The sequence below is a fragment of the Triturus cristatus genome, chromosome 12, assembly GCF_964204655.1.
Source record: "Triturus cristatus chromosome 12, aTriCri1.1, whole genome shotgun sequence".
Taxonomy (NCBI): domain Eukaryota; kingdom Metazoa; phylum Chordata; class Amphibia; order Caudata; family Salamandridae; genus Triturus; species Triturus cristatus.
Genome location: NC_140595.1, coordinates 813,616,658 through 813,633,435, shown reverse-complemented (window position 1 = coordinate 813,633,435; position 16,778 = coordinate 813,616,658). Strand labels below are relative to the sequence as shown.

Here is a 16,778-nt window from a genome sequence, read left to right as displayed (position 1 = left end):
GACCTGGGCAGCTGCCCATGCCTAGCGCTGGCCCTGCCTGGAGAAAACGGGGCCCACACACACACACTGTCAAGCGCATCTGGTTCCCAATGCGTATGGGGGTCACTGCGTCTCCCAGCACAACCTCTCAACCCACTGAGTAGGTGAGCAGTGAAGGGGCAAGGGTGCCCGAAGGAAGAGCATGCTGCTGCTGTCCTGCTGCAGAGGTATGAGCAAAGTTGTACACGTCTAGGTTGCCAGACTGACTCCGTGCCCCCAAAACAAGGTGAGTGAGGGTGATCACATCCATCTGGAGTTCCCTGGTCAGGTGTGCGTCCCGGCATGCATCGCCTCTGTACTCTGAGCCATCTCATCTAAATCCCCACCAGATGACTCCTAGATGGTCCACAGGGAGGCAGTACACCTCCCATTCTCTGCTAGTGGATGGTCTTGTATCTGTACCATGAGGCAGGGGAACTTAGCGCCATAGCTGAGCTTTAGCAGGGAGAGGCCATCTTAGTCGGCTCTTAGCTCCGCCCCCTCTGCGCCGGCGTACCTAAAGGAGCACCCATGTTCTAAACTTGTTTCGGCTCTTGAGTTGGGTTGGGATAAGACACAGGGCATCGCACCCCTGTAGCAGCATACTTCGCAGAGCTGCAGATGTGCCCTTCATCATAATGCATCCCTGGGTTGAGCACTTTTTAAATAGTTGTTGATCTGAAAAAGGAGCAGTAGGCGCGGAGACCTTGAGCAGACAAGCGTAAGGACGTGTTCATACCCTGTGCCCATCACACCCTAGCTGTCCAGTGCCAAAGTTGCTAAGCTTTGTTAAATGTGCAAGATACACATATAGATTTCAAGGAGACTTTGAACTGTGGATATTAAAGTCAGTGTGCAGTGCTAAGGACTGCTCCAGCTTAATATGAAGGATATTTTATATATCTTTATCTGTGATCAGTTGTCTAGTTTATAACTCTTACAAACGTCTATGTCTGAGCTCTGCTAATCAAACTCCAACTAGTGTGCAATAGACAGAACACATCTATAACACTTCAGTGGTGTATCTGTTGTCTGGTTGTTGCATGAATATTGAAAGAAACTCTGTTGTAAATATGGTAGCACAAGGTCCTGTTATTAATTTTGAACTGTTTTATAATACTGATGTGCTATAGGACATTCCCATTACTGATGCTGGACAGATAAAGTGCCAAGGTTTATGTTTAAACGTTTACATTCTGTATCTCCGCTTTCCTAAATCTCTGTATAATTTACATTATGTATACATTAATTTGTACATCATAAACCAGGTGCTGGCAAGTGTTCCTGAGTTACTATGCCTTGGACGAAGAGTTGTATTGCGAAGCAGCTGTGTGTCCCATTCAGTAGCATTGAAAGTCCAGACCAGGGTTCTCCTCACAGTAATTTTAAAAGCTGCACCAAGATCCTGAACAAGGCTGATATCATGGGGGTGATGGGTATTGTCTGTGTTGATTTGTAGAGACAGAAGGGAAGGAGCTATGTTAAGTAGCGATTAATGTAGGAGACATTTAAAATTGAGGTTAAGAAAAGATTCTGATTGGCCAGTTCATCCATTAATATCAAAAGGTAGGTTAGACTGAAAAACAAAAACAGACCACTCAGCTCTTTTGTTCACCAAGAAAGTCTCAGACCTAAGGGATGTCAGGGCAATGCCTTACACCTGATTCATTGGGCAGGATTCACCTCTGTGGAATGGTGTCCTCAGGTGGTTGTCTGACTCCGCGATACATCATCCTTTGGGGTGCGGATTCACGTAAATTGTATTATCATAGTTTGGGAAGTGCTGAGGACGGAGTGTGGCTAATTGGAGGTTCTGTGACTAGTGGCACGATGCAGAAGAGATGTTTTGACTCAAAAGGAGACATCTGCCAAAAACCATACGAGAAGTTGACATGCGCTTCTGGAATTTTTAGTTTGATGGGTGCTTTACCTACTGCCACCTTAGTATTGTCAGCCAACTTAATTTGTCATGCTTGGATGTGAGGACAGATAAAGTTAAAAGGAAAAGCCCCAGAATTCAAAGGGCTGCTGACTAGAGAGACAGGACAGGCTGTGGAAGGCCTTCGCGACATAGGCCCGTTTGTCAGTTATGATCTTTGTTTTCGCTTGTAGCTGCTTCCCAAAGTTACGAAGAACAACTAACTTGTGTGCCTCTCTTTCAGGGTTCACTGTAGTCGGGTATGCCCTGTATTTCATCGTCTACAGCACCTGGCAGGGCCCATTCCTGCACTTGGAGGATCTCTACGTCATGCCAGAGTTCAGAGGTAGGAAATCCAAAGTTGAGGCATCAGGAGAAAGGCTGTGGGCAGTCTAAGAAGTACATGACCCCTTTAAGATCTTAGGAGTTGAATAATGTACAGATGATCATTCGCACATCTGGAGGAGATGTAAAAGAGTGGTTAGGTGTCCAGCTGTGTAACCTCCAGAATAGAATTCTGATCTTGGCCTGACCACACTCTGCTCCTGGGTCAAATCATTTTGTCCTTCTCTGTTCTTCAGTTTCCTAAACATGCCAACATTTGAACCACTTTGAAAATTGTTTAACGCTTGTGTTAAGCTTGCTTGAAAAGATTTGTGCCTGGTCTGATTAGACATCTGCATTCTAATTAATAAAAAGTTGTCTACTCACTTGAATTTTTTTAATTATGCTTTCGGCACATACCTTTTCAACAATACTAAATTTAAAACATGTGTTAAGGCGTGCAGCTTGAAAACATTGTAACTCTTCTCCAGTCCGACTGTCCGTTGAATAACCACCACGGGTGGATGGCATCTTGGTCGTGATGACAGTGGGTCTGATTATGAGTTCGGCTGATGCAGAACCGTAATGCCAGTTGCCTCTGGACATACGTTTTCCTTGGTCCACCCAGTGCAGCGCCAAACCTGGCCCGTTGTTCCCTCACTGCGCTCTGCCAGGCAGTCAGGTTGGCATTTCATTGTCTTCTGGGGCGCTGTGCAGAGTATTTCCCTTTGGGCTGGGTCAGCATCACATGCAGGGAGATTTGGGGCTGGTTGTGGGCAGTTGGAGCTAACAGGTGGGTAGAAGCACGATCCTTTTCAGGTCTAGCGTACCAAGCAGCTTTTAGCTGTCCGTTTGCGAAAGACCTCTTGTAGACAATGTGAAAAACTTACAGTGGGCTTACAGCCGGCCCGTTGCTTACCATTGTCATTGTCATTATCATTTGCCGGCTTCTTATCCAAAATCTTGCCTTCCTCTTCTTGTGCTTATACCACATTTGGATGACTTGTTTTCTTAAACTACTCACATTCAGTGAACTACTTATTTAGGTTTTGCCTACCAGACAGAGCAAGCTGTCTGCTTGCAAAAGAGCAATTTTGAACTGTGTTTACAGCTCAGCTATTACTTACCATTGGTCCGCTTTACTGTCACTCTCATTTGCCTGCTTCTTATTTGATGGCTTGCCTTCCTATTTTTGTGTTTATCCCTCCCCTGGAGCATAGCCTCTTTAGAGTGCTCTTGATTGGCTAACTTGTATTGTTTCACTGCTCACTTTTGGGAATGTACTTGTTTTCTTTTTTTATGCTCCACTCCACGAGAGATAGATTGATAAATTGTTTGTGTGATTATTTAAAATCATTACAGTAAAAGACACAGATGCATGTTTATATATAAACCTAATGACAAATACTTATATGGGCCTAATGAGAGGCTTAAAACCTACACCAGTTAGAGATCGCAAACATTTGGAAAAAAGTGATTAAAAATCCCTGTACATTTTTAATAATACATAAATAATAAAGTGCTAAATATTAAGAATACTTGAAAGGATCTAAAGTGCAATCTTTGCTCCTAAATGGGCTACTGACCCCATAGAAGAACATGTGATCTGGTCGAGGAGGCACTTGTCAATGCTCAATACATCTAAACTTACCCCATCATAGAGCATGTGATGTAGTCAAAAAGGCGATTAGCCATGCTCAATATATCTAAACAAGGCCCAACTTAAAGTGCAACTACTTAAAAGTTTCTCAAAAGTATGGAGAGCTAGTCTTGTCGCAATTAGCCTGTCTGTGGAGCAAAAACATGTGGGGCCCACTTAAAGAATTGAGCATTTAGAGTAATTGGTGCTTTTTAGCGGTTTATTGAGGGTGCAACATCTGGTGCATGAGTGGGTAATGCCAGGGCCGCTTTCAGGCACTGCAGGAATCGTGCTGCCAGCTGTGAAGACTCACTTCTCAGGCATGCTTCCACAGCTGCCTGGCGGGATCTAATGTTTAGAGCGCGCCTTATTGGGCGCAGCCAGAATATTCTTAGGTGGAGCAGCTTTTCACAGATGCAGAGGATATGGATTAGTGATTCCTCCTGCTTTGCACTGAAGCGGCAACGTCTATCCTGCTCATCAAAGTTCCTCCGGCCACACCAGTACGATTTCAAGGGAACTAGCCCCAATCTCAGCCTCCTTAGCTCCTGCTTTCAGGCCAAGCTGAAGAGCAGGGAAAGGTAAGTCTGCAGGGCACCTGGCTCGTACAGTAATGAGGCCTATCTGCCCTGGGCCAATTTCTTGAAGGTCTGAGTGTCCTGTTCCCTTGATCACTTTTGCCATCTTGGTTATCAGTCTGGAAACTATTGGTGTTGGAGACCACTTGACCATATCTCTCGTGCCTCTAGTGTGTCTAATACCAAGTCGAGATACTTGTGCCAGTTAGTCGAGGGATTTCTTGTTGTTTCCCAAATTATGCTTTTCAACGTGTTTATTTTTGCTTCTTTAGCTTTCACACAATAGATTAACAAGCATTTGCAATGCAATAGGTCTCGCATTTACGCGAGTTTGAGCTATTGACATTGCAAATGACAATGCCTTTTATTTTTGTTTTTTTAACATAAATAAAAGGCATTGTCATTTACATTGCCAATTGCTTAAACTCGTGTAAATGCGAGACTATTGCATTGCAAATGCTTGTCTAATGGGTCGATAAGGTGGGGCAGACTGCACGAAGCAAACCAGCACATAAATTATAGAAAGCCCATGTAAACATGATCCTTACAACATTGACTGTTAACCCAGGCACTGTTTGCTAAGCAATTTCTTTTTTTAAATTAAGAGCTTCAAAAGTATCCCAGACAACGATCAAGCCAAGAAATGCAAGTTTTAGCAACAAGTTGAAATTATAAGAAAAAGTAATGTGCCGGTGCACAATAAATCTCATGTAATGGATGCTTCATTTTGAAAGAGTTGATAATTCATCACAAACTCTAACAATATGGTGAGAAGGACATGGCGAGTGTTTGTTTTTAAGTCGGAAAGCAATCTGGGTTACGTTAGAACAAGCGGCCGCGAAAGTGAAAGCAAATGGTGTGCAGGCTGCCAAATGGTGCGCGCGCCCGGCGCACATGCACTGTATTTGGAGGCCTGAAAGCACTCGTTTGCATTTCCAGATCCCCCATTTACAAAAGCTCTCGCCAGAGCAGCGCTAAAGCGCTGGCTCAGGCGAGACCTAAAAACTATTTGGTAGAGGGAAACTATGAAAATCTTAATGTGACCCCTAGTGGTCAAAGTAAAGAATACGCCCAAATGGTTATGGAAGACTTACCCAAGGTTGTATTCACCATCTGCCCTATTCACGTTGGTGGAAGAAATCTTACAGGTGACACAGGAAGTGAACATTGGAGACAGGAATTCAAAGGCGATTAAGCTTTCAAGGAGTGCATCACAACACTTCAGGAAAATTCATCTCGCTTCGCCCACTTGCCTTTCATTCCCGTGTAGTTCTCGTGACTGTTTTATTTTTTTTATTTTTGCATTGCCTTTTTTTCTTCTTCATCTGGTGTCATTATCACCTGGAAGAAGACCCTGAAGTCCTCTCTTCTTGACACTTTGCGTTTGGCCTCACAATGCAAACTTCTGTTGAGAGTCAGCCCAGTGGCGTCAAAAGAAAGTCCCCCTAGTCACCCCTCCATGAACACCTGCCAAAATGCAGCAGTTGCCCTGTCAGCCCTGTTTAGAGTGCAAAGACGTATGTGCATTCTAAAAGGGGCATTTAGTACATTTGCCTCTTTTTGGGCAGATCTGATGAATCCTCAAAACTTTAGATGAGGCCCACATGGACCTTAAGCCTCACTCATTCTGAGTGAGACGCACCCATTTGGAGGTCAGGTGGATCCTTCTATCACAGCAGGCTAAATGTCACACTTTCTGAGAAAGACTAGAACAGGGCACTCGAAATGTAACTTTGTTCAGAGCTCTGATGTGTGCAGAGAAGCCTTTGGGAGCTGCAGAGGATTCAGGGCGCCACGCCACCAAAGGCGAAGCCCTCCGATACACCCCTTCAGTTGACGGGAAAAATTGCTCTGGAAATCTCAGTCCTCTCCTACTTTTGTAAGCCATGACACCACTTAGTGAAGTTTTAGTGTTTTTGTATTTGTTTTACATTTATTTTGATTTGTTTTTACCATTGCACCAATCTCACTTTTTGTGTTGTCATTAATGTTAAAGAATATGTGATATCACTTACAGGGAAGTCATCAAATATGCTAAAAAGAAATCGCGCCCAAGATATCTCAACACTTGGGGTGGGTCCAAGGACGAGGACCTCGGTCTTCTCTAAGTAGAGCTTCAGGCAGCTGTTGCTCATCCAGGCTGTAACGCCTTTTATTCCTTCCTGGAAGCTGAGTCTTGAGTCTTCGGGGTTCTTCGTGGGGGAGAGGTTGAGCTGGGTGTCGTCGGCGTAGGATACTATGCTGAGCCCATGCTGTCTGACAATGACGGCGAGAGGGCCATGTAGATATTGAAGAGGGAGGGGCTGAGCGATGATCCTTGGAGTACTCCGCAGTTGATCTCTGTGGGTTCGGAGTGGTAGGGTGGGAGTCTGATCCTTTGGGTTCTGTCTGCGAGGAAGGAGTGGATCCAGTCGAGGGCGGTTCCCCGAATGGTGGTGTCGTGGAGTCCGGCTGCCAGAGTGTGGTGGGAGGCGGTGTCGAAGACTGCGGAGAGGTCTAGTAGAATGAGCGCTGTGTTGTGACCCTGGTCAAGCAGCATGCGGATGTCGTCAGTGGCTGCGAGGAGGGCGGTCTCGGGGCTGTGGTTGCTGTGGAATCTGGACTGGGAGTAGTCAAGGATGGCGTTCTCTTCGATGAAGGTGGTCAGCTGGGCGTTGACAAATTTCTCGGTGACTTTGGCTGCGAAGGGAAGGAGAGAGATGGGCCAGTAGTTTTTCAGGTCCATTGGGTCAGCCGTGGGTTTCTTGAGGAGTGGCTTGACCTCAGCCCGCTTCCAGTCATCGGGGAAGATGTCGGTTTCGAAGGTGGTGTTGATGGTGCGGTGTAGTTCAGGTGCAATGGCGGCTCTGTTGAAGATATGGAGAGGGCACAGGTCCATGGGGGCTTCTGAGTGGGTGCTTTTCATGGTTGTGGTGGTGTCTTTGATGGTGACCGGTGTCCAGGTAGTGATGGTGGGTTGTCTGTTATTGCTGGAGGGGAGGGTGGTTTCTGGGGTCTGTTAGCTGAAGTTGTCGTCGAGGGCCTTAAGTTTCAGGTGGAAGTAGGAGCCAAACTTGTCCTGGGATGGTGTGATGTCTGTGGCTTCGCTGGGGGGGGGGGGGGGGTTTGGTGAACTGCTGAATGATGTTGAAGAGTTCCTTTGAGTTGCTGGCATTGGTGAGGATTTTGTTTCGGATGAAGGTCGTCTTGGTGGATTATATGAGTTGGTGGTATTCTGTTATGGCGTGCTTGTAGGTGGTCTGGTCTTCGGTGGTTTCGCTGTTTCTTGAGATGTCTGAAGGAGCATCTGCCTTCTTGGAGGTCGGTGGAGACCCAAGCGGCTTTCAGGGGGCGACGTGTCGGTGTGGCAGAGGGGAGCGAGCTTGTCTGCGCAGCTGGTGATCCAGCCGTGTAGTTCCGTTGCTGTGGAATTGGCATTGGTCTTGACGGAGGGGGTCGTGGATGAGGGTAGAGTTGAGGAGCTCTGCTGTGACCTTGCTCTAATTCCTTCGGGGAGTGCGCGGGCGGGCTTGTGTGCGGTGGTGTTGCTGAAAGAAAAGTGTACGCAATGGTGGTTTGTCCATTGGGGCTGCGAGGTGTGGCTGGAGTGGTTGTTTGTCCCTCCTGTGAAGATGGGGTCGACGATGTGTCCTTGTGGGTGGGGGTGGTGATGAGCTGCTTCAGTCCAAGGTGGGTGAGTTTGTCCAGGAGGGCAGTGGAGTCGGGGGTCGCTGCGGTTGTCGAGGTGGAAGTTCAGGTCTCCGATGAGTATTTAGTCCGTGGAGGATATGGCGTGGGGTGCGATGAGGTCGGCAGTGGCGGTGGTGAAAGGAGCGCGAGGCCCAGGGGGTCTGTAGGCGAAGGTGCTGCGCAGCGTGGTTCTGGGGCTGGTCTGGAAGTGGAGGTGTTGGGTGTTGGGGAGGTAGTTGGTCGTGCTGGAGTGGCGAGTCGGAGGGAGCTCTTGTGTGCGATGGCAAGTCCTCCTCCAGGGCGGTGGGGGCGGTCTTTCCTCTGGATTATGTAGCCATCGGGAATGGCTGTGGCGAGGTGGGGTGGGAGCGTTTCTCCAAGTTTCCGTGAAGAAGGCGACGTCCGGCGAGAGGGTGTCAAGCAGGTCCCAGATCTCTACGGCGTGTCTGTGCAGGAAGAGCACGTTGAGGAGGCTGCACTTCAGGGCTTTGGTGGTGCGGGCATCCGGCATGGTTGCGGAGGTCTTGGGGGTGCTGTGGATGGTGAAGGAATGTCGGCAGTGTCGGCAGGAGAACTGGCCGTGGGTGGTGTTCGGCATTGAAAGTGTGGGGAGGACTGCTGGGTCGTAGCAGTGGAAGGTTGGAGATCCAGGGTTCCTGGCACTGATCGCGTATAGGCGCAGACGGGCTTGCCTTTGGCGCGCCAGCAGCGCGGCCACCATTAAATCGGGGAGAGGAGTTGGCCTAATGGCCAGGGTGGTCGACTTCGGATCTGGGGAACTGGGTTCAAATCTCTTAATCACTTAATCTCCCCGTGCCTAACAAAAAAAAGTATGTGTCCTCAGTAACGCAACTGGTGCTATGTAAAGCGCTCTGATACCCGATTCGGGTCAAGTTTACGCTGTATAAAACTCAGAAAAATAAAATAAAAAAATTAAAATTAAATAGGGGAAGGAGGGGGGGTGCAGCTAGGTGGGGGGAGCGAGAAAACTGGTGGGGGGGACGTGCCGTGGGGGCAGCAGCGGCAAAGAACGGGCAGGCAAGAAATAAGGTAAGTAAAGAAATAAAGAATAAGGCAGAGTAAAAGAAAAACAAAAGAAATATGGCGAAAAACTAAACAGTCCCAGGGACACAATACACCCAATATGGACTCGAACCTCAGTCAGGCGCAGAGGTGAAAAGGGCAGCAGCGGGGAGGCTCAGTCAGCGAAGCTGCACCGGCGGGGAGCTGGGTCTGTGACCAGGAGGTCAAAGGTACTGCATGTGGAAGGAGTATGTTGTAGGCATCTCTTACAAATACAGAATCAGTATTTAATGCATCAATATTTTGCGACTGAAATCTGGTTGCAAAAATATTGATATTTTACTAACACCTCAAAGGAGAAGGTGATGCATTTGGAAATGGGAAGGGGTCCCCTTGGATCTTCTTCCACTTTTGAATGTAAAAAGAAAGCTTGTTGTAGAGTAGGCAGTGGTCCTGGGATTGCTGTCAACTCCTAACCAAAAAAGTGAACTTTTCCTTTAAGGAAATAGGCCGTATTACAAAAAACAGTTCACCTTTTTGAACGGCAGTCACAGGTATGGTGGTCTGCTGATCCCAGCAGGCCACCATCCATGTGATTGCCTCCAACCGTACTGAGTTATAGTTTGTAACCTACCTAACCTACCTAATTAATATTCATAGGGTATGTCCGATTGCAACACACTAGGATGCGGATAATGAAGAACTGACCTATTTTTCCCTTAAACGTTTCACAGTTTGGAAACCATTGGGTGGATAAGGCTGTGTTCCCATGGACCACTGTGCCCATCGCCCCCCCCCCCCCCCCCCACCTCCTCCCCTCCAACCCCCAAGGCTGCCTGCATCATTCACAAAGGGAAAAGCACAACCTCTCCAATTCTCTTTTAGGTGACATAAGCAGCCATCAGTGGCACTGATGCTATAGCTGACCAGAGTGAATGTTAGGAGGAGCACTTTTAGTATGTAGCAGTTTTGTTGCTGAGAAAGAAGATTCCAGCACTCTCCACCAGGAAGGTCAAGCGGGGATGCTCAAAGTATCTCCTGAAAGGCTCGAGGGTATTGAAAATCATGAATTGGAGGTGCATGGCCCCCAGATGACTTCTAGATAACCAGTTACAACATTAAAAAGTGCAGCTTCTTAGCCAGGTGCCTCTATATGCTAATCTGGGCACATACCATTAACTCTACAACATTACCTCTGCTGACCAGTGTGGCTGCAGGTAAGAGAAGGGTCTGCATTGGGTGATACCTGATCTTCACTGCCACCAGACTGTCGCTGCAGCAGTGATCAGGAGGAGATAGAGGCTTAAGAAAGCTGATCATTTGATGGGGGCTTTAGCCTGGATGCAAGTGTGATGTCCACAACAGAGAAATGTGGCATTTGTAATGATGGGCGTAGGGTGGAGCAACATGCTACCTTGAAATTAATTCGTCTTTCACCACTATTTGAGAGGGCTTTCTTGTGGCCCTGGAAGGAAAAACCGTTGAAGAATTCTTTGTGTTCGACCAGCAAGGAGACTGTAACAGACACCACACCTAAGCAGTGAGCCTCCAGCAGGGCCACCTTACTGGCTTAGTCACTCAGAGCATCCCTCCGGCCAAACAGCACGTGGACCAAACTGAAGCGTGCTCTGGCAGCTCAAAGGAGCAGCCACAATGCTGCTGGTGTTGGGTACAGCTCTAAACGAGACATACATAGGGGAGGATGCTGCTGGTGTCTGGTACAGCTCTAATCAAGACATGCATATTTGAGGATGCTGCTGGTGTCTGGTACAGCTCTAATCAAGACATGCACAGTTGAGGATGCCACTGGTGTCTGGTACAGCTCTAATCAAGACATGCATAGTTGAGGATGCTGCTGGTGTCTGATACAGCTTTAAACAAGACATACATAGGGGCGGATGCTGCTGGTGTCTGGTACAGCTCTAATCAAGACATGCATATTTGAGGATGCTGCTGGTGTCTGGTACAGCTCTAATCAAGACATGCACAGTTGAGGATGCCACTGGTGTATGGTACAGCTCTAATCAAGACATGCATAGTTGAGGATGCTGCTGGTGTCTGATACAGCTTTAAACAAGACATACATAGGTGAGGGTGCTGCTGCTGGCATCAGGTACAGCTCTAATCAAGACATGCACAGTTGAGGATGCTGCTGGTGTCTGGTACAGCTCTAATCAAGACATGCATAGTTGAGGATGCTGCTGGTGTCTGATACAGCTTTAAACAAGACATACATAGGTGAGGGTGCTGCTGCTGGCATCAGGTACAGCTCTAATCAAGACATGCACAGTTGAGGATGCTGCTGGTGTCTGGTACAGCTCTAATTAAGATGTGCATGGTTGAGGATACTGCTGGTGTCTGGTACAGCTCTAATCAAGACATGCATATTTGAGGATGCTGCTGGTGTCTGGTGCAGCTCTAAACACGACATGCATAGGTGAGGATGCTGCTGCTGTCTGGTACAGCTCTAAACAAGAAATACATAGGTGAGGATGCTGCTGGTGTCTGGTGCAGCTCTAATCAAGACATGGATAGGTGAGGATGCTGCTGGTGTCTGGTGCAGCTCTAATCACGACATGCATAGGTGAGGATGATGCTGCTCCTGTCTGGTACAGCTCTAAACAAGACATACATAGGTGAGGATGCTGCTGGTATCAGGTGCAACTCTAATCAAGACATACATAGGTGAGGATACTGGTGGTGTCTGGTACAGCTGTAATCAAGACATACATAGGTGTGGATGCTGCTGGTGTCCGGTACAGTTCTAGTAATAAAGACCTATAATTAAGAAATACTACGGTGAGAATGCTGCTAGTGGTACCTGATACACCTCTAATCAAGACAAACAGGCGCATATTCACAAATGTAATACTACATATATAGATGTACTACAAGTGAACTTACTCTTACACTTTTGTGTAGCTTTACTTTTTTTGGCTACTCAACATTTAGACGTGTAAAGTTACTCAAAAGTGTAGACTTGTATGCCCCAGCTCCCTGAAAGAAGAGGGAGAGTCAGTAAAACTGTCAAATATGACCATAAACTTACTACTAGTAATGGCATTACGCCCATGATCGACGTTCCGCAGACTTGGTGGAGTCCCTGGCAATCCGGGCATAAATCTCCCTGTGGTAAAGTACAGAGAATTGTTTTAATGCTTATTAAACTTTAGCAAAAAAATAATAATTTTTACATGTAGACCAATAAAAAATGTTACAGCATTAAGAACTTAATTTTACATTGCAAATGTAATTATTTTGAAAATAAGTTAGATCAAAATATTTTTCTTACATTTAAAAAATCCCCACCTAAAGTAAAAAAATCTGTATTTTTATATTCAGAATTAAACATTATTAAAAGTTCCTTATACAATTACTTAATATTAGTTTAATTATTTTAATAAATGTTAATGTTGCATTAATTGTTAAATTTTTAAAAATATAAAATATTTTAAAGTAAAATAATAATTTTGATTCATTTATAGACCAGTATTAAAACATTAAATACAATTTATATAAATATATATTTTTTAATAGTTTCAAGAATGTAATTTATTTTAACATTATTTCCTATGGGTTGGTTTTTAAATTCCCTACTTACATTATTTTTAATGGGAGGATGTTGCATACAAGTGGTTGGCCAAGTGTGGTACTGGACTTGCACCAGCTCTAAGCTGGAGTATATTTGCATACTGTTTTGGGTCTTTTTTGGCTGTTGTAACTATAAAAGGGCAGTTTGTGGAAAGCAGTGAGCTCACTTTTTTGTGGGTGGGTACATGTCCCTCCTTAAACCCCTCCCATGTAGTAGTAAGTATTCTCCATTTTCCAGCCATCCCACCCCCCCACAAAATGTATTACTATAACGTGCGTGTGCAAAGACCTCTGCACATAGATTTGTGAATAGCATTGTGTAGTATGTTAGCAGTGCTATTGCAGTAATAGTAAATGTACCACAAGATGCAGTTTGTGAGTAGGCCCCATAGGCGTCAGGGTGATGCTGATGGTGTCTGGTAGAGGCCGAATCAAGACCCACAGGGATGAGGATGCTGCCGGTGATGTCTGGTACAGCTCTAGTAGTAAAGACCTGTAGTCAAGACATACCATGGCATGGAGGATCGCATTAGCACGGAGTATGGAATAGTAAATAGAAGTGGAACATGTTCATGTCCATTAACACACACATAAAAAGAGATGGCACATGGAAACCTTCATTTATGACAGGCAGCCTGTCTCCAAGACAAAGACAGTTCTCATAGTACACAAGTCAGGTGTGTGAGCTAACGCTTGCCCGCCCGCTGAGAACTGCAACCCACACAACCCAGCCCCACCTAACAAGGCCACCATGAGGGAAACCTGTGTTTGGCATTGCAGTAAGAGCCCTGGCACACTTGAAGGTTCCTGTGCACATTGAAATGCAGGCTCATCTAGGCAGTGCCCTTATCCATCCCCTGTTTCTAGGTGAAACCTTTACCATCCCTACACATTCTGACACTCTGCCACCTGCAGGGCAAAGAGGAAACATGCATGCAGGCACTTGTCTCTGTTCTATACTACATGCCTGCAGCCTGGGTCAGTATGTGCTCGTCATGCACCTAGTTTGGTCACTCGCCAGTCTTTCTGTGAGGTGGGACTTGCATACTACATACAGGAGGGCTCTGTGAGCTGGCACTTTGCCTCCGACGGCTGCATTTGTCTGAAAGTCACACATTCCTTTCCCACTAAGGGGACTCAGACTCCTGGTTAAGTCAGATCACTAGATTGGTGGGAGCATCTATTCCATAGAGCATTTACATACACCCCCCTTGTAAACAGCAGACAGACACTGCTGTTAGTGTTGTACAATGAAAGGTTATTTGGCTTGTACAAATCATTTATAAAACGGATGTAACACAATTATAGTAATTGTTATTAAAATCTCAGTAGAGCCAGAACCAGCCCAGGGAAGCTCCAAACCTGCCTCATCACACCTCTGTTTCTGATAGTCTCAGATCCCTGTCTGTCATCTGAAGCATCTTTAACCACATCATTGTTTAGCTGTGTCCCCACTCTAATTCACCCCACATGCCTGACTTGGCTGCTGGGCCTGTAGTTGGAAGAGGCCTTTCAGCTTGTCCTTCTCAGCATCTTCTCCATGTGTCTCAACCCTCCCTTTCTAGCTTCTATTGATACCTTTCCTTCCAATGCTTTCCTATGGAGAGGGGGGGGGGGCATCTCTTCTCAGCCATTTGTTGCTACTTTTGTACGCAAAGAAATGCCCTATTGAAGAAGTGCACAGCAGGCTGCACATCAGGCTGCTATGGAGCAACTTTGCTTCCTTTGAAGCTAATTCTATACAAGGCCGGAAGGCCTTGTGGCTGCAAGCACCGCAAGCAGCTCAGAGAAACCGAAATTACTTCTCCGCCTTGTTTATATGAGCGCTGTCAAAATGGGGTTTAAAAAATTAAAACATTATGATTGTGCACAAATCTGTTAACATTACTATAAAAAAAGTACAACAGTTACTATTAAAAACTGTTTTCTAGGCCCTAAATCTCTTAAACTCATACTCTACTAATGTATTAGTGGCCTATGATATCATACTATAAGGCCTGACTTGCAACACATCGGTATTACCAGGAAATCCCTGCCAAACACAACAAAGGTGTTGCCTGGGCTCTGTAACCACCCGACCCTCACTTCTGGCAAAACACCTCACTGCATCATAGACCAAAGAGGACATCACCAGTTTCCAGAGTTTCCACTGGCCCACACTTTGCTGTATGTACAACTTCCAGAGGCAGTCTGGCCAGTACGAATAACAGGAAATGTCCAAACCCTGTTGCTAGAGCAGCCAAGATTGGGAGTGGCGTGTGGCTGATCTTCAGCACGTGAGAGCCACCACTCTGGTTGGAATTGCCGCAGCATCTCTGTGGGCTAGGGGAGCTTTCATGCTTTCTGACTCCTCTCGGTGGTCAGACCCTGGGAATGTTGTGTAAGACATGAAAATCTAAGGTGGACTTGACTGGTAATATTTCGTTACCGGTACTATTTTTTATGCGGTAAAATCAATTAAGAATAACTCAGTAAATATAAGAGGCAGAATCCGTGGTATTAGAGGTTTTAAAAGGCTTTATTCCTATACAAAGGAAGACAATTCGAATTGTGGGCCTTCTGTTCCATCACCACGAAAGTTCAGGAAGGAAGGGAGCATATATTATTGACAGTTAAGCAGTTTTATAGAAAATACATTACATTGAAACAGATGCAAGAGGCGTGACAGCTGATAGTACAGAAAAACTGTGCATACGTAACTAATAGAGGCGTAAACATGGGTATAACTAAAATACGTCTTTAAACATGATGTCACAAGTGGGTGGATCCATAAAAGAATCCTGCAATGTCAGCAGAAATGTTTGGCAAAGATGCGCACGCAGCCGCATGACGTGTGATTGACGTGCAACTAGAGGGTGAAGGAGACTTGACATTTAGCTCTACATGTGGAGACAGAAGTCTGGGGTTATGTCAACCTAATTCCAAATCATATCTAATATCCTATGTTTAAAGAACTGTGTTATCCAAAAGGAGAGGTCTCTTAGGATAGAATCTTATTCTATACTGACTATACTGACTGTTAGTGCGTGTACAAGCGTCTAAGTGTCTACACTAGATGCGAGGGGGTAGGAATATTCCATGGTAACGGGGCTATGAATTATTTGCATGAGGGCAGCGAGGCCTGGCCCTTTGCACGGGAGCTGGAAGAATGTTTACCTAAACTACTAGACAGGAATGCATCGGATGAGGAGCGAAGGAGATAATCTCGAAGGTGAAATACAGTTTTTGGCAGGCGACAGGCTGGATCAGGCACCGTTAGCCGCGCAAGGAGTAAGGCAAAGTTCATGGTCACAGATGCAGGCTCAGACTGAAGCTTTCAGAGGCAGAAGGCAGTAAAAGGCTTGATGACAGAATTCGGGCCTACTCGCCTGAATCTGTGAAATGTGGAAAGTGAACCACATAAAGTCGGTGGCCTTTCATACTTAGGAATGGAATATCTGACCCATTCATGGCGGATCTGAAAGAGGACATGTTGACGGTGGACGCACATATGTTTGCGTCTTCAGAACTGGAGCGGGAGGGAACATACATGTACTTATAGCATGCACATGGAGCCGTTGGGGTCTACGATAGGGGACATAACTGATCACAAAATTCATATTTCCTCATTCCCTCCTTGTCCCCTTCGGACCCTCAGGAGATATCGATCTTCATCAATCCATCGATCTGTTCATATAGCATCATTTGTTCTTCTTTCTTCTTTCGGAATCTCGAACGAAAACTTGGATGTGGGATACACGAGGTGGCACACAGACCACAAATCGCTGGCCCACATTGTAGACATAAGCAGCAACTGAATAGTATGAGAAAGCCAATACCTAGGAAGGATAGGATTCTCCATCCCCAGGCTGACAACACGCCCCAGAACCAACCGGACCAAGTCCAGGTGCCTGGACTCTGATGTATCTGGCTTACAATCTTATGAAGGCGAGTTATGGCTTTATATACTGACGGCGAATTTTCTGGGATGAAAATGCAGCAACTTGATCCGATGACCCTACAAGCTCCGCCCCTATCG

The 16,778-nt window shown here is 46.0% G+C and overlaps 1 protein-coding gene across 6 annotated transcripts in view; it reads left to right on the top strand.

Moving 5' to 3' along the window:
• SAT2 (spermidine/spermine N1-acetyltransferase family member 2) overlaps positions 1 to 16,778 on the top strand; it is a 115,718-nt gene that overhangs the window by 81,161 nt on the left and 17,779 nt on the right. For 3 of the 6 annotated variants that reach the window (XM_085637517.1, XM_085637516.1, XM_085637520.1), the window contains one exon: positions 2,181 to 2,282. The exons of the other annotated variants lie outside the window; for them this stretch is intronic. In XM_085637517.1, coding sequence (XP_085493643.1) covers positions 2,181 to 2,282 — 102 coding nt within the window. The remainder of the gene's footprint in view (positions 1 to 2,180; positions 2,283 to 16,778) is intronic. 6 annotated transcript variants of the gene reach the window in all.